Here is a 17,552-nt window from a genome sequence, read left to right on the forward strand (position 1 = left end):
CGGGAAGCGCCACTGTGAGCCGTGCCTAACTCAGGACCCATCAGGTGGGATGCCGACAAAGTCCGTACAGTGTGCCTGTGGGATGATTCATCATATATGGGTATATAAACGGATCCCATCTTCCAGATAATGTCATGAATCAAATTAACGAAGGGCTAAACTCACTAGCTTCGATTATTCAACATGCGGTAAGTCTCATGAAAATTGTAGAATTAAATTTGCTCTAACACTCAATTAGTGATCAATCCAATTCTCCGAAAGTTGGCCAAGAGGCTTACTACGACCTTGGTTCGTATCGTCGACCAGTGACCACTTCGTCAACAGAAGCCCAAGTGTGGTTCAATCGTGGATTGATATGGGCTCATTCTTTCAACCATAGCGCAGCGGTTCGATGCTTCGAACGAGCTGCCAAAAGTGATTCCAATTGCGCTATGGCGCTATGGGGAATTGCGTATGCAGCGGGGCCTAACTACAACAAAGCGTGGAGATACTTCGACCCGGAAGATCGTCAGTTTTCCATCAAGAAGGTCAACGACATCCTCGCCCGAGCGTCAGAGCTAGCGAGTCTGGCCACGCCAGTCGAACAAGCGTTGATCGGGGCAATCGGCGCTCGTTTCCCCCCTATTGATAACATTCCCGAGGATCTGAGCCCTTTCGACCGCGCGTATGCTGATGCGATGCGCTCTGTGTATCATAAGTTCAGCAATGATGTGGACGTGGCTGCGTTGTTCGCGGAAGCACTGATGTGTATCACTCCGCGCGGGCTGTGGGACTTGAACACTGGTAAACCAACCGGGGATCACACAGTCGAGGCTCGCGAAGTGATTGAGCTGCAACTGAAGCAGACTTCTGGGCGCAATCACCCAGCAATTTGCCACTTGCACATACACATGATGGAGATGTCGCCATTTCCAGAATTGGCTCTGCCGGCTGCGGATCGACTTCGTGGAATGGTTCCGCATGCTTCACATATGTTACATATGCCGACGCATATTGATGTCGCGGTTGGCGACTACCGCCGTGGTATCGACTCCAACCATGAAGCCATACTTGCAGATGACGTCTATTTTGCCCGGGAGACAGATACAATTCAGTACACGGCTTACAGGGTGCATTACGTTTGTGCTAAATTGTATTCCGCCATGATGTCCGGCCGATTTACGGACGCGATATCCGCAGCAGAAAAGCTTGAAAAGATCATTGATCCCGAGCTGCTATCCATCAAAAGCCCGCCGATGGCAGACTTCATCGAAAGCTTCGTGGGAAGTAAGGCGCACGTGCTAGTGCGCTTCGGACGCTGGGAGGAGATTCTTGACCTCAAGCTTCCAACCGATCGCGATACATACTGCGTAACTACAGCCACTATCCATTACACTCGTGGCCTTGCGTTTAGCGCACTTGGACACATTGCGGAAGCCGAAGCCGCACAAAAAGAATTTGAAACGGCTCGTAGGGCCGTTCCTAGCTCCCGACTCAACAGTATTCCATGCAAGGAGGAAGATGTTCTCGCGGTGGCCTCAGCTATGCTTGATGGTGAATTAGAATACCGGAAGGGAAATATTGAAAATGCGTTTATTTCCCTTCGGGAAGCCATTGTGCGCGAGGATGCACTCGCGTACTCTGACCCGTCTCCCTGGATGCAGCCAGTCCGCCATGCGCTCGGTGGCCTGCTCCTTGAGCAGGGCCGGGTTGAAGAAGCAGAAATCTTGTTCAAGCAGGATCTTGGCTTCGCCCAGGATTATCCTCGGCGTAAAGCGAAGCTCAACAATGTGTGGGGGTTGCATGGTTTATACGAATGTTTCACTCGCCTTGGAAAGAGTCAAGAGGCTGCTTTTATTCAACCTGCACGGGATATTGCTTTGGCATCTGCTGACATTCCAGTGAACGTTTCATGCTTCTGTCGAACGTCTGCGGTAGCAAAAGATGGATGTTGCTCATGAACTGTTCATGCTAAGGATTAGGCCCTCTTCCAGCGATCGTCGAGTGTTTTGCTTGTATGCATCAGTTCCTTGAATGCCTATGAGCATACAGTAAAGCTGTATGGTGTTATGTTTAAGCCGCCTCGGTGTATCACACGTTGCTTGCAGTTGCGTTTTATTAGCTTTTCTCAGTTATCCATGCTTCTTTTGCTTCTTGCAATCACTTCCCGGTTTCTTGATGCTTTCCATTCCTCAGATAAAAGACTTGGCATATAGTGCATATTGCTACGCGGTATTATCCCTAGTGGAAGGTGCAAAGATAACTGGCATTCTTCATAATTATCTGAACAATGACAAACTTGCCGATTGTTGTATGCATGGTCCATAAATTAAGATTTCGATCCACGCGGGTGGAAGAACGTGTTTCAGAAAGGCTTTAGATGGGGCTTGATCATTCCCAAATCGAACCATACATTACACTATATGTAATGCGTGTCTCAAACAAGTATTCCTTTATATTAGGTTCAGCGCCACCTTTTCTGTTCGCCCATTACTTAGTGCTGGAGATACACGGGCCACTCGATACATTCCTGGATAACTTCCTAGTTATTAGAGGGCTTGTGAGAAGCTCTTAGGAGCGTTTTGATCAGCCTCTGTGGTAACAAGAGAGCGGTTACTTATTCTGGCTTCACTGGCGACGTGCGACATTGCATACATAGATGTATGTAGTTGTGGTAGTTTGTATACGGCTTCGGCAGTTGATAAAAATCACTACTAGGGGTAAACAAATACACTCAAGCTGTATCGATGCGTGTCCGCTCTTCAACCGATATTATCGGCTGGCCAGCGGCTACGACTAAGCTTCCGACGCCCTGGGTCCAGTTTCATCAATAGATATTAGAAAACAATGGAAAAAGTGAGCTTTCGGTCTTTGGCAATAACAACATATATATACTATCTCACAATGGACGGTTTGGGATGGTGTCAAAAAAGGACCGAGCAGGAAAGAGTGAAGAAGACTCTTTTCATTCCTGATTTAAATCACGTGCGAAGGGAACCCAAAAAAGAAATTTGAAGAAGTTTAGATAGGCAATCCCCGTATATGTAACGGGGACATATCTTGCCCCTCTCCGAATCCACCACATCGTATATTTAGCAGCCCAATCTGCCGAGAAAATAGCGGGCCCTATTCGTGACCTAAAGCTAGATGGGACAATATGGCGGTAGATGATATCGGGGTCATCATAGAATGAGCGAGCATGCGGTAGGAAGCAACGTTTCGAGCGAGAGTACCGCTGCAATGATACATTTCCCCAAGATGGATGAAGTTCACTCTCACTACCCACGTACCAAACTTCCGGCAATGTCTGGCAGCTGTCGTTCTTTTTTTTGTGTTGCTTAAAAGAAAGTATCATTTGAACAGCAGCATGGCAATTCGACTCCATCGCATCGGGGCCTTTGGTACCGTGAGCAAGGATGAGTACGTCAGACTCAGAAAGCACTGGAAGGGCATTTTCAAAAGAATCATGGCCCCAGTCGGTGCCGAACTTCAGCTTGCGAATGGATCGGACGCCTTCACGCTTTAACTCCTTTATGATCGCCCGACCAAAGGATCCGCTCCCTCCTGTGATAACGAAGCGTTTGGATCGTAACGAATACGACGTGCCCCCTATCCAATCAAAAAGTTTGACAAATGAGCCCATATATCGATCTGGGTAAACGTGATGAAGGGAGTGGAACTCTGGGCCCACAAAGAGCCAGTTGTTATCTTTGGGCACCGTTGTATAGACAATGTGGTTTGAGTCACGGCCACTGAGTAGGATCACAGACATCGTTCGGAGCAATTGGAAGCAAAGAACAATCCAAAGGTGATAGCTCTTCAGCCAGCTCGAGCCATCTTTAGTCGCTAGTCGAGCAAAAGAATACCCTAGGAGACTCCCCAAAATTTGGAAGCCTAATTCTAGCGGTATTGCTTGAAACACATTTGGCCGAAGATATTTCTCATCAAAATTCAAGCGCGAAGTATAATAGAGGTGATGAGAACGATGGATGCGTGCCAACCATTTCACAACAGGAAAGGATGATTTATCGCAGCAGTGAAGGATATAGTGGACCACATCGAAGCATAAAGTCCCAATGGAAACCAAGTAGAGCAAAGGCAATAAAGGCACAACAATCCATCCGCAGAAAACACGGAATAGGCGAAAAAAGTATGACGACATGGTATAGAGAGATAATGAGTTGACTGATGCGATTGAGTTGAGCATCTTTGCGATATCATAAGCAAAATAGAAGAATTGGTACTCAATGGGGCTTTCAAGAAGTGAGATGACATCGACTTGGAGAGCTTAGTGAAGGGTAAGTAGAGCTTTTATTTATGAGAATCCCCAGTTCACAATGGCTCAAGGCAGAAGAATTCGGATTGGCTTCGCGGGAATTCCACGGTGTAGAATACGCATAAATGACTTGTTGGATGGGGCAAGGCGCGACTAGCTCAGTTTCACAATCCCAAATAATTTGACTCGTGTTGGTCCCCTATGTTTCATTTTGACAATTAGAGCATGGCTGTGGAATGGGCTATACAGTACGGCAGGTGAAGTTCAAGGAAATTTCTCGATATTCCGAGGCTGAGCAAAATTCGTTTTGTAGAGGCTGCTTTTGGGGCAAGTGAATCATTTGATGCTTTTCTGTTTAGTAATTAATAAAGACACACTGCCTAGCGGCATATAACCTACAGGGCTTCCAGATTCATGTTATCTTTTTAGGGTTCTTAAATGAGACATGTCTTGGTTAGCCTTCCTTCGGAAATGAAACAGCTGTTTCCAATAATAGACGAATTCAAAGTAATTATAAGAAGGGCGAAAGGTAGCTAGTTGCTAAAAGCTTGATCAAGTGGATCAATTGTATTTCCTGCATTCGGCAATTCATATATAGGATCATAATTCTTGAGCTCATAACCTACCTAGTAGTACAAAGGGAGACTAATTAAGACACATTTACCAACTTGAGTAATACCTAAATCTTGTCTTCTACTTTTAACGTTATGATCCGGCCTATGCTCTTGGAAATTATTGGCCAGAAAACGGATGCGTTGTATCAAGCTTGTGTCGCCTTTTCTGTAGCTATAGCATTGTCCCTTCGAGTGATACGACTGCCTTCCAACGAAGCCAAAATGGCCAAAGTGATATGAAAGCTACCACAACATTTATGCATATTAGACACTGTACCACATCTTGAAAGCAAATGTAAATATGCTGCCCGGAATCTGGACTACGAGCCTCGAGGCGTCGATGGTGTCTCATCTGTGATGAGTACGAGAAATGACGAAAGCGGAAAGCAGATCAGCACCCATATGAATAAGGAATTCTTTTCCCTATTATCCAGTTCATATTAGTCAAGTTTACAATAACCATAAATATTCATAAATCATTAATTTCCTGCCAGATCCCTACGTTAATCAATGTCGCTGGCAATATCCATGCATTAAGGAGAAGCAGCTGTAACCCAAATTGAGTAAAAAAGCTTTACCTAGTGGTTAAATTCTAGCAGAATAAACATGTTGCAGGATTCCAACGAAGGCTGAGATGGAAGTTTGGGTAGGAGTCATCGGTGCCCAAGCGAAGGAAAAGTATAGGCAAATCATAAGTCGAACGCTTTATTGCAAACACACTATAAATAATTAGAGAACAGCACAATAAATATTGGAAAGTGGGGACGACGATTGCGTCCAATTCGACGGGCCAAGCCATACCGCGGTGGAACAGGCCTTTAGTCGTGAGACAGTAAACGCTTGGCGAAATAAACCCCCATAACGGGCTAAAGTGGGGAAGGATAGTGGCATCTGAGGTATCTATGGGTAGCAAGTGACACGTTAATGGTGGAGGCTTACGAGATGGAATCAAACTATGAACACAGAAATGAAGTAAGCCTACTTCATAGTAAAGTCAAGTCTCGCACAACATGCTCTCGCTGACACTGTATAATGCCTAAGATATTTGAGGCTAGCTCAGCACCGCAGCAGCTTCAGCAGCCCTGGAGTGACAGCAGACTTACAATTAAAATACCATGGTACCCCGGCACCGCTGACAAACACCATCACTCCTAGCAGTGAAACCATGCGTATTACTAACCTTCATCAGCTCTTTCTTTCATTCTGCCTGATGATGTAATGCGGTTCGGCTCATCCCACTTGACACCCCGATGCCTAAGCTTCATTTTGCCAAAGAAAACGCAGAGAAATACATACGTGCTGGAGGTTTATTCAGGAATTGGCTCAGAAAGCGAATGTGGGTTATGCTGATTGATTTTCTTATAAGTAATTGCCATCCGTCGCATCAAGACCCACTAAGATACTCCACAAAATTTGCCATCCAATGCAGCTTAGCACCAAAAGGCTTGGCGGAGAATCTAGCCGTTCTGGGGTAAAGTGGCGCGCCCCTCGTACGGGATAACTCAAAACTCACCACGGGTGGGATGGCCGAAAAAAAATTCCGTAAAGTGTACATGTCGATAGAGCGTAAGGTATGCCCATAACGTAATACCTAGTGTAGTGCATTCTTTGCATCGAGTTGCATTATTTGCAAGCTAGAACATAAGCTAAAGGGTTTGAGCTTCAAAACAACTTTGGATATTATGCTGCTCCGACAAAAACTGGTAGTTAACTCTAGCTTCTATACCCAACTATACCTTAGACTTTAGTCGTGACAAATTATCTCACGAGATTGTCAAGAGTCCACCAGTTCGGAGATACATGAATTTTGGAATATTGTTATAAAATGACATATCATAGATATTAATTGGCACCTTCCACAAAGATAAAGAATGTATAGCATTTTGGCGAGGGAGCATTTTCAAGCTGCCGCCTGCAATTTTTCTACCTCTTTGATAAAGGGGCTCGCCTTTCGAATTCTGTGTCCGTAAAAGTAGAAGACAGCAGGTATCAAGATGCATACTGCCTCCACAATTCCCAGAATTGTACTTGCCCAATTCAAGCCGAGAACCTCATACATTGACGGACCTGCAAGTGGTAGGAAGGCTCCCATGACACTGCGAGTGAACATATTTCCTGCAAGCGCAGATGCGGCATAAATGCCATAAGACCGGGCAATGTAGTTTGAGGCGTAAATGAAGACGCATGCATTGCCTACTCCAAAGGGAACACCAGCTAGGATAGGGACGATCCAGTGAATGTTTGGAGTACAAGTCCAGGAAAACCACAACTGGCCAATGGCTAGAAGAGTAGCACCAAAGAAAACGATGCTAACCATAGCCTCAGGTTGTACCATGCCGGTTTCCGTATCCTTACGGTGAAGATTGATCACTTTACGAAATAGAGGTTCGCATGCAATGGCGATCAAGACACCGACACCTATACCGACGAATGAAAGACCACCAATACCTGGCGACCACCCACGTTCTTGTTGGAAAGCGATTGGATACGCGACGAAACATAGATAAAGGACGCCATAAACAATCGCAACGTAGCCGTCCCAGAACATACTGCGAGAATGTTAGACTTTGCTTGTGTGATAATAGGGAAATATCTTACCATATCGGCTCTGTTAGGAGCATCACGAAAGGTCTCTTGAGATTGATTCTCAGTAAAGATGCAAGACCGACGCCATCATCATAGCGTGTCCACCACTTTGGGTTCTGCGTCTCCTTTCGTTTTCTCGCAGCACGTCTTTTCAAGATCACTGGAGCGTATGTTTCCTTGATAGAGGCTATTAGGACTAGGACCACACCACCGATAATAAGAACAATCCAATTTGTCCACCTCCAGCCAAGATATTGGAACACAAAGCCTCCTATGATTGGGCCATAGACAGGGCCGTTGGTAGGCCCGATAGACCAGAAGCCAAATGCTAAAGCCCGGTGCTTATCCGAGACGATGTCATTCACAGATGCGGGCGAGTTCGACATCAATGCACTCCCAAAAAATCCTCCGAAGAATCTGCTCACAAGGATTGATTCAATGTTGTGAGCTAAAGCACTCGGCAACAATAGCAACAGAAATATTATCATTGAGACAATATAAACTGGCCGCCGTCCGGCAAGCTCGCTAAGTGGAGCAAAGACGATGCTGCCTACCCCCATTCCAAAAAGATAAGTCGTGACACCAAAGAGGGCCACGATCTTCGAGACGTGGAAATCCTCTTGTACTCCTGGAATCCCAGATGTGTACAGTGTGCTGGAGAGGCTGACAACTGTAGCACCAAGACTCATGGCAGCGACAGTGAGGCCTTTGTACCAAAGCGGCCACAGGCGGGGATTTTCAGGGTCATCATAGTCCCAGTAAACTTCAAATTCCGGAGGTGCATGTATGCTGGCCAGTTTGGAGATTACTGGCTCGAGAGGTGAACTGATGTGGCTTTCAGCGGCGCCTGCATCGAAGCTGCCGGCTAGTTCACACTTGTCGCGTAAAGTTCCAGGGTGATGTACATCGGGCATTGTGGTGCACTCTAATTGACATTCGCTGAAGTGCGAAGAAATCTTTTCAAGGTAGTGGAGGTAGTGAAAGGAACAACTCCATTTCAAATATTTGCCGCTTATTTATAGGGGATCTGAAAAATATACTCCTGATGGATAAACCGGCAAGTGGGATATGCCTATTATGTTCAACTATTTACTTAGGACCACTTATTCATCAAGTGGGATGCTCCGGGGCACATGAATCCTGGAACCGCATTGGTGGCCTTCCTCGCTCGGGGCTCCACCCGGGGCTCCAGTCATTACGTTCTCTTCTCCCCTTTTGACTTGATTGCATTCCCTTCAAGCTCTTCACTCTACAAATCCTCCCGGATTCATTTGTGTCATTTGATGACAAAGCCGTGGCGGAGTCCAACCCCGAAAGCTTGCAAACATTCTAACAATGTCGCCTCCTGATGATATCGTGCCCATGTGGTTCCAATGTGACTATCCAGATTGCAACGCAAAATATCGGCGTAAAGAGCACCTTAATCGACACCTTAATCATCATAATGGGGAAACAAATCTTGCCTGTCCTTATTGTGAGAGCGTCCTGACCAGGAAGTGAGTGGTTGTTTCGGTCTCATGGGAAAAATTACAACTCACAAAATAATCAGTGATCTGTTGCGACGCCATATCCGGACTTATCACCCGCAGAGACAAGCACCACCGTCTCGAAAGTTTAGGGCATGCAGTGCATGTCATGCACGGAAAGTCCGCTGCGAAGGTGTATTACCATGCAATGCCTGTCAACATCGAGGCGTCATCTGCGTACCTGCTGGGGGTGAAACCACAAGCGAACAACAATTTTGGATCGATGATCTCTACCATTTGCCACCAGTTTCCACAATCGGTGGTTCCGTTCCTGACGCTTCCCGGTGGATTGCTCATGACTATATTGATATTTACTTTGATGCTTTCCATTCAGCGTGGCCATTTCTCCATCGAAGCACATTTGACTTCACTAAAGAGCCTTGTGTACTTGTTCAATCCGTTGTCGCAATTGGACTGTGGGTAAAAGGTACTCAGGAGTCGCGAGAAGCGTCAATACGTCTACATGGTAGGCTGTGCTCTGCATTTTACGCTCAAATGGTGAGAAAAAATCATAACATTAGCTACATGTTGACTGTTGTGTTGATTACCTTTTGCTCTAGGACCAATGGTGCATCTCAGACTTGAGTCCACGTCACAACACAAATACCTCGTGGCCTATAGCAACATTTCAGAGTGTGCTCTTGAATATTATCCTTGCCCTTTTCATTGCAAGAGAAGATGGTAGTATGGATTTGAGTATGCGATGCCGATTGCCGGACGACAGATACGAGCTCCTGACTGCGCTTGTTCAAAGCTGTCGACGGTGGGGTATATTCTCTTATCCTAACATGCTTCTGCAACACGAAGACAATGCACCACTCGCACTGGTATACATAAGCGTTGAAGAGATCAAGAGATTCGGACTAGCCCTCTATAAGGTGTCCCGATTATCCACGCCCTTTGACTTGACCGGAGAAAGTGCCAATGATGGCAGAAAAGATCTTTTGAACCTGGCCGATTTGTCTTTCTGCATGCCGGACAGTGATGACCTATGGAATGCTCCATTGGGTGCGGAGTCCGCGGTGTTAAACAGATGTGATTCATTAGCAGTCGCACGGGATAATGGAGACGCGAAAAATTGGATATCTCAAGCATCGGCTCTTCTACATGACGCACGAGTCGGCTTTGATTGGATATAGCTGCAGAAAATAACAAAAAAGATGCGCCTCATTAGACACAGATTAGAAGGCCTTCTGTAACGCCAACTATCGGACATAGTCCCTCGCTACTATTTCTTTCGTGGCTGGAGTAACAAAACCTTGGCGAGCGTACCCATAATGGACCCACACCTTCGCCAACCTCAGGGTCGACAGCCACCAGTTAGAAAGTCATGTATTATGTCATTCACCTTAATATGAGAAGGGTGGAACGAAAAATTTCGAAATATTGGTAAGAGGTTTGTGAACAAAAGTGCATTGATTCATGTTTTTGACCCCTTTCCAGCTTGATTACCTTCATCACCGGTTGTCTTGCACCTGTCTTTTCATCGTTTATACGCTTTGTGCCTCCTCCCAAACTGCATGATTAAACTCAACGCCTATCTCATCTATCCTCCACTCGCTGGAAAGCGCCATGCAGTGCCTGTCCTCAATGCAGGTATCGTCCCAACTCGCGGGCAGTCTCTATTTATCGAATACATTGTGACCATCAAAATCATTTTTTCTCAGCTCAGTTGGCTATCAAGTCACAAAACTAGGAACCTTGTATCCAAACTTGGCTTATCAGCTTCCTTCGTATATTACTCATCACTTATGGGATTTCAGTTTCGCGAACCTATAACTGTTGAGCCTCTGCTTGTGAAGAAACAACATTCTGTTGTGGATGACTGCAGTACGTTTTGTAGTAGGAAATATAGGAAGCTTCTTGGTATTAGGACTATTATGGTAACATACACGCCATAGCTACTATCACGAAATCTATATACATCATAATATTAGCTGTATCCTAATATGACGCGTTGATGATACATTAGCTATACACCCTAATAAAGTATATGTAAGATATACTACTAAAAAAATAAGAGAATACGTTAAATTGGAAGGAATATGCCCCGTCGGTACCCTGTGAGGTAAAAATATACCAATAGATTGTAAGACCAAAAAACTATTTATCGATCAGTCCGAATCACTCGCTGAAATTTCGCCTCTCTCAGGACTTGCTAGGATTTTGTCCCATATCTGCTAGGAAGGCTGCATACGGCCTACAAGGCATATTAACTGTCCTCAAGTTTGCTGTCGCCGGCCGGTTATTTGGTGCCAACTCCGACGTTCTTGATGAGCTGTATCAGCTTGGGGCCGATCTGCCCTGCGAGGAACTGATCACCCTGGCTGTTAGGATGAACACCATCGCCCTGCAGCATAGCGTTGGTGAAGCCGGCAGCACGCGAACAGTCGGCAATGACAACGGGAGACTCCGCTGTTGTTCGCTGCTGTACCCAGCCCGGAATGGCGTTGTTGAGGGCCTCAATAGTCGGGTCGCTCCAGCTTGTGGGGATCAACTTATCCACCTAGGAAGATGTGTGTCGGCGTTTGACCAGAAAGAGGAAGAAAAGTCATACGATAAGCAGGGAGGCACGACTTACGATGACCTTGACCCTGGGGTTCGCGGCACGCATGGCATCGAGCATGATTGTGTAAGAGCCGATGATGCTCTCGACGTCTCGCTTGCCGATGTTGACGTCGTTGGTGCCGAGCATGAATTGAACGATATCGGGCTTGGTGTTCTGAACCCAGCCCACGATGTTGTTCCTGGCAATATCATACGCTTGCCAGCCCGAGTGGCCCTCATGATTCGGATCAAAGCTTGGCGGCCTCGAGCACTTAGCTTGGAGGGTGTTCATGGTTCCGACGAAGTCGACGCTACCCGCCAACCCGGCTGATGTGATTTGGTCCCACACCAGGGGTCTCCAGCAGGTGATCTCAGTAATGGAGTCACCGAGCAGCACTATTAAAACGCACATCCCCCCAAGTCAACCTAGTGCCGCGAACGCGAGATGTTGGCTCGAGGTGGTTACTCACGGACTCTGACCTCTTGTGCAGCCGTACTGGCCACAAGGGCAGCGAGGAACGCAAAATCAGGGATTCTCATTATGCCAACGAGCTCGGATTCTGGTCTATAATCCTAGGGTGTACCAGATGATCGCGATGGGCATCACTCAGAGCTGCACTACGGTCCTTTTGTATCATTTTTCCCACAGGTCCCACCCCATGCCCAGAGTTCATGTGGGCAGTTCCTTGGAGCAAAAGGGACTATTTCTGTTTCTACATTATCCATCGGAGAGATGGGAAAAGGTCCTGTGATCCACGGCTCCACCTTGCAGGCGCACTATTCGGAGCGTACAAGGAGCCAGACTGCCTAAGACGACATGCTTCGCTACCCAGGACGAGCGGAACTAGCGGGCCGACGAATTTACCCTCCATTTACCCATTATATCGAGGCGAGAAAAAAGATGATCAATTGCGGTGCGGGGTTTAAGAGCACTTATGGGAAGGAAGTTGGACGCAACCCCTGGACTCCTTGAGCGTTGGCTTATAATCGTGCTTGAATAGCGCGGGCAATACACTCGTGGCAAGCCTCTATTAGAGATCTAGAATACCTCTTCTAGCCTAATCTGTCCAAGAGCCAGGGGCAGGCATATAGCTACCGTATAGCCGTGCACTGGAGCGATGGGGAGCGATGAAACACCTTCCTCCTACATCCCAATTTCTTGGCACGCTCTGTTAAGGATTTTGCTGATCACCCACCTATCAGGGCGTAACGGAGACTTTTGACAATCTGGTTCTGGTCCGAGAGGGCCACGCCATCCTCGTCTGCAATAGTGATCGCCTCAACTATGAATGGGCGACCAATTTGACAAAGGTGTCGCTGCGGGTGAAATAAAGAATGGAGAAGCTATTCAACTGCCTGTGCCGCCGGCAACTAGCATTGGAAAGTTTGGAGGCACGTCCATGTCTCTGCCAATACCGAAGCGCAGTACATTCAGCGTCACAAGGACGGGGAAAGCAAGGCTCCTGGGTTTTGCTGCTGGGACGTGGGTCACACTTCTGAATGGATGGGTCGTCCGATTCATTACAGTATGCTAGAAAGGGATGATATGGCCATTTTGTTTCTTGGAAAAGTACTGCCTGTCCTTTAAGAGCATGTCCTCTCTGGTCCTGGAATCTTCATTAACTTCAACAGGCGTATTGATTCTAGCTGTGGACTTTTCAACGAATCCAAGCTTCTCGTTCAGCATCAAGGTAACACTGGAGTATAAATATGATGGGCTGTCCAACCATCAGAATGGAGAGAAGGGGGAAGGTTTGAGCAGGACATGCCTGAGTATTGATCTCACCCTTCCCTTCGCCCTGGGCACTTCACCGGGGATTACACTATTCTGGGCGGCATGTATCCGATTCCATGGCTGGCTCGTTTGCGTTCTTTGAGTGCGCATGAAGTAGAAACATGCTTGACAGTATCCCCCGCCGGAGCAGTAACCATTGGTCTCGAGCCTGGGAAGTGTGGACTAACCCGCCACCGGAGGAGAGTTCTCGGTCATACCTCGGGGAGACGTGGTTATGCCCAGAATGCAGAATAGCGTCTCCCGCCGCCCCCGCATGGCCCCCAGAGAGTCCCCGGATTTCCTAAAGGGTTAAAAAACGGAGAGTACGATGAGCCTAAACACGGAGCCGGACCACAGCCAGGCCCTACGTCACTAGTTCGCTTGGTTACGTACAGTTTGGAGCTTGGACGGGTCGAGTGGGGAAGGAAACTTGAGCTGCTTTTCATCCGTCAGGAGAAAGTCTACTTTGCAGGGTACTGATCTGCCAGCTGAAAATAATGTGGGGTTGACAGTGTACTGATATTGCTCCCGGCGGCACAATCATTGTGACCTCCCCGGCCCAAGTTGTGATTTGGTGCCAGCGCATTCATATTGCTGCTCAACAAACAGCCCCTCGCAAATGGGCAGCAGCAGGCACAGTAGTGCTGGAGACTGTAGAGATTCCTGGCAAGAGAATCCAGCGTCAAAGGACCGTGAGTGTCACTGGTACCGGTTGAGGTTCATCGCTCGTTACATCCCCATGCCACAAATTAACAATGTCGAAATTTGCTCCTTCTGTCAGTGTGTCTTTAGCCAATATAAGTCTGGCATCGGTGTGTAAACTTCACCTAATTGCTCCAGTGGTTCCCTTGTCCCTGATGGTATCTGTGATACCACAGCTTCGCCTGCTGAGCGGGCATCAACCCTCGGCTCGGCCATGAAAACAGTCGACGAGCTGAATAATATCGTCAGGTTAGTCCCTGCCAATGTCGATGGCAGGCCAGAAATGCGTGTAAACCCATGTGGTCTTCCAGGGATTCTATTCTAATAGGGACTGAACAGACATGGCACGGCAAACTCCACTTGTCCGCACATGGTGGGCGCGTTGTGCAGCACAGGCAGACTGGCGCTTATCCCGCTGTTGGGCTATCCTCGACGGTTTTCTTTCTTCAGTAGATGCGTATGTTAGAGTTGACCTCTCTTTGGTTCATTAAGATAAGGGGACGCTTGTACCATAATGAGCTAAAGAGAGCTTGGTCAATCTACTAACTGAGTAATGACGGAGAGAATTGCATCGGAAGACAGACAGAATAGGGGCTACGGAAAGTCTGTCAGCTCTATCTTCAAACCTATCACATCGAGCAGACATCTGCCCGAAGCATGCTTAGCGTGGTTGTCATTATCAAAAAGTTTTTAGTTTTGAGGTCGAAAATCGGACTCGGTGATTTAATCTATTTCGCCCATCCCGTCCAGAAATGGCCAATTCCAATGCATTATATTACATGAACCCTACAAGTAATCAAAATTTTGGTAATGAATATGGGGAAAGAATTTTCAACACCAAATTAGACCAGTATCCAAATAATTATCGCCATAAGATGGTGTGGTGTTGTTTGGTTAAGTCAGGTTCTCGTCGCGGCAATCTCAAATAATCAAGAATGAAGTTTTATTTCACGGGGAAAGGCGAATACGCGAAAATACCCAAAAACGCAATTATGAGAGTACTTGCAAGAAGTCCAATAGTGCCCAAAGAAATAAACATAAAAGATAGCGAGAGAGAAAGAGATGGCACAGACGTTAGAGCTTATATACTGCAAGGTCAGCTGGATGAATCACGTCCCGATCCCCTATTAACAGCTTTGCTCCCTCAATCTTAGGCGGCTCTACCGACTCCAAACCGTAGTTGAATACCCAGATCAGGTTCCCACGTTTCGCCAATCGTATCGTAGGACCAAGATCGCCATCCTTACTCGCCGGCTTCCCCGTCAGAGCCTTGATATTTGCGTCCGCGGCCACGTCACCAAGATATGAAACCAGAAAATCTGGAGGGGGGTTGAATGCTAAATAATGAGCTCCATCCTTTGAGCATGCGGCGGGTTTGCCTTTGCGAAACGCCGAAGAATACGAGACTGTGGCTTTACTCATCCGGTTGTCTCGCTCGCAGCTGATCCACTCTTCCCAGCTCGAGATATTGAAAGTCGAGCCGGCATAGGACACACTGCTTCCAGCATAGCTAGGTGTTGTTTCGATTCGGGTGACGCGCATGGGAAGGCGCTCACGTAGCGTTCCATTGGAAGGGTTCAGGCCTAAGGCGTAAGAGAAGTCCGCTGACGTGGACCCGGAATTTGGTCCGAAAACAACTGGCCCAGAGTAGTTGGATAGGGCTGAGTTGAAGGCGTCTGGGATAATTGGGAGACTTGGAACGACTACCATCTTGTAGCCGTCGATTGGTTGATGGGCACTAATGATGTCAACCGAGAGCCCGAGGCGGCGGATGGCCAAGTAGAAACTGTAGACAATGTCTTTGTAGTTTATCACAGCACCCTCGTACTGGGATTTCTTGTTGTCCCACCCGCCACTGTGTGGTTCGATTTCCCATACCCAGTCGGCAGTATAGTCAAAGATTAGAGCAACATCTCCTTGATCTTGCCCTATGGTTCCCTCCGCTTCTCGGAGCTTTTCTAGATCTTGGCTCGCAACGGCTTGAACCTCCAAGTAACCTCGATCAGGGGAGTTGTCGGACACAAATAAACCCGAGAGCGTCTGCTCCTGTGCGTAGGGGACCTGCCGCCATCGGAAATAGGACACGAAGTCACCGGACTCTGCAAACACCTCGTGCGTCCAGAGTCTCACCATGCCGTCCAGTGGAGACACCCGGTACGGACTCCAGTTCACCAGCCCAGGTTGGGATTCCATAACCCCAAAGGGGCCTGAAGGTTTATCGTAAGCCGCTCCTGCAATACCGCGATATAGTGCGTGGTTCATGGCTTGAAGATCCGGGAGCCCAGTCCGCAAATAATCGGCTTGCTCCTGCTCGGTCACCCAAGAAAACGAAGTGAGTCCGGCAAGCGGGTAGTTGTCCCATGTCGCAAAGTCAAGCCCTACCTCGCGAGAAAACTTGTGATGGTCGAACTCAGTAAACATGTTCATGAAGTTGGTCGTGACAGCTTGGTTTGGGGCGTATTTTCTCAGTATTGACGCTTGTTCTTTGGCAAAGTCGATAACCATGTCCGAACTAAATCGATACCAGTCAAGCTTATGAGCCTGGTTGTTCATGTAGACCTCTAAAAATGGAGGCATGACTGTTTCAAAACTGGTATACTGAGAAGACCAGAAGACTCGACCTTGTCTCTCATTGAGGTTCTCGATAGTATTGTACTTTGCCTCGAGCCATGTCCTAAAACGCTTCATTGCGTTTTGATCGAAGCTTCTAGCGCCTCCAAATTCATTGTCCAGTTGCCAGCCAGCAACGATCGAGTTGTTTCCATAGCGTTTAGCCAACGCTTCCGTGATGTTTTGACTGAGCCGTCGGTAGTTAAAAGAGGAGAAGCTATAGTGTCTCCGGGATCCAAAGTGCAGGGTATCGTTGTAGACGTCAACGGGGTAAATGTCGTATTTCTCACAAATCCAGTTTGGCGGCGCGGCAGTCGGCGTTCCGATGATAGCCTTTAAGTTGTGACGGCCGAGGAGTTCGATGGTTTGGTCAAGAATGGTAAAGTTGTAATTCCCTTCTTCGGGCTCCAGTAAAGTCCAGTCGAACTCGCTGATACGTACGTAAGTGAGGTTTGTGTCTCTCATGCGGGCTACATCAGTTTCCCACATTTCCTCTTGCCAATGCGAAGGATAATAGTCTACACCGAGGTGGAACCCGCTGGACCAGCGTTCCTTTGATGGAGGTGAGAGACTTCCATCGGCTCTGACCTCCATGAGATCGGCTGACATGCTGGCCAAAATGGCGAGACTGGAGATGATGCGAGCCATGTTGACAGATGATTATCCTAGCAGATAATGACACCAAATTCGACAATCCTCGAACAACATCATGGCACATGGTGAAATTTTAAAAGTTAAGTGCATACAACCTGGCCTTACGGGTAAATGCAAACTCCGACGTATTTTGTGGAGAAAGGGAGTAGGCTCCGTTGGGGAATCTGGGGATCGGAGGGTTACCCTTTTTCGGGGTTCTCTCATTTGCGCGCCAACAATATGAACAATGGACGTTGAATGAACGATTCTTGGTGCCATATTATAGGCTATAATCAAATATATGG

The 17,552-nt window shown here is 47.4% G+C and overlaps 6 protein-coding genes across 6 annotated transcripts; 2 read left to right on the top strand and 4 right to left on the bottom strand.

The window, feature by feature from the left end:
* Nucleotides 1–183: 183 nt before the first annotated feature.
* Nucleotides 184–1,940, top strand: N7446_003706 (uncharacterized protein; the record flags this gene model as incomplete). The annotated part of the gene is made up of 2 exons (XM_058512455.1): nucleotides 184–188; nucleotides 239–1,940. The coding sequence occupies 2 exons, from the start codon at nucleotides 184–186 to the stop codon at nucleotides 1,938–1,940; spliced, it is 1,707 nt and encodes a 568-aa protein (XP_058373784.1).
* A 1,165-nt stretch (nucleotides 1,941–3,105) lies between these two features.
* Nucleotides 3,106–3,751, bottom strand: N7446_003707 (uncharacterized protein; the record flags this gene model as incomplete). Its single annotated transcript, XM_058512456.1, has 2 exons — nucleotides 3,106–3,214; nucleotides 3,270–3,751. The coding sequence occupies 2 exons, from the start codon at nucleotides 3,749–3,751 to the stop codon at nucleotides 3,106–3,108; spliced, it is 591 nt and encodes a 196-aa protein (XP_058373785.1).
* A 3,018-nt stretch (nucleotides 3,752–6,769) lies between these two features.
* On the bottom strand, nucleotides 6,770–8,369 carry N7446_003708 (MFS transporter; the record flags this gene model as incomplete). The annotated part of the gene is made up of 2 exons (XM_058512457.1): nucleotides 6,770–7,418; nucleotides 7,468–8,369. 2 exons carry the CDS (start codon nucleotides 8,367–8,369, stop codon nucleotides 6,770–6,772), a joined length of 1,551 nt encoding a protein of 516 aa, XP_058373786.1.
* Nucleotides 8,370–8,768: 399 nt separating this feature from the next.
* Nucleotides 8,769–10,120, top strand: N7446_003709 (Zn(II)2Cys6 transcription factor; the record flags this gene model as incomplete). Its single annotated transcript, XM_058512458.1, has 3 exons — nucleotides 8,769–8,951; nucleotides 9,005–9,479; nucleotides 9,542–10,120. The coding sequence occupies exons 1-3, from the start codon at nucleotides 8,791–8,793 to the stop codon at nucleotides 10,118–10,120; spliced, it is 1,215 nt and encodes a 404-aa protein (XP_058373787.1). The 5' UTR covers nucleotides 8,769–8,790.
* A 1,106-nt stretch (nucleotides 10,121–11,226) lies between these two features.
* On the bottom strand, nucleotides 11,227–12,068 carry N7446_003710 (SGNH/GDSL hydrolase family protein; the record flags this gene model as incomplete). The annotated part of the gene is made up of 3 exons (XM_058512459.1): nucleotides 11,227–11,487; nucleotides 11,563–11,924; nucleotides 11,999–12,068. The coding sequence occupies 3 exons, from the start codon at nucleotides 12,066–12,068 to the stop codon at nucleotides 11,227–11,229; spliced, it is 693 nt and encodes a 230-aa protein (XP_058373788.1).
* A 3,010-nt stretch (nucleotides 12,069–15,078) lies between these two features.
* Nucleotides 15,079–17,262, bottom strand: N7446_003711 (beta-galactosidase; the record flags this gene model as incomplete). The annotated part of the gene is made up of 1 exon (XM_058512460.1): nucleotides 15,079–17,262. One exon carries the CDS (start codon nucleotides 17,260–17,262, stop codon nucleotides 15,079–15,081), a length of 2,184 nt encoding a protein of 727 aa, XP_058373789.1.
* Nucleotides 17,263–17,552: the final 290 nt, after the last annotated feature.

Source organism: Penicillium canescens, assembly GCF_028828765.1.
Source record: "Penicillium canescens strain IBT 15451 chromosome Unknown utg000003l_segment0_segment0, whole genome shotgun sequence".
Classification (NCBI taxonomy): Eukaryota; Fungi; Ascomycota; class Eurotiomycetes; order Eurotiales; family Aspergillaceae; genus Penicillium; species Penicillium canescens.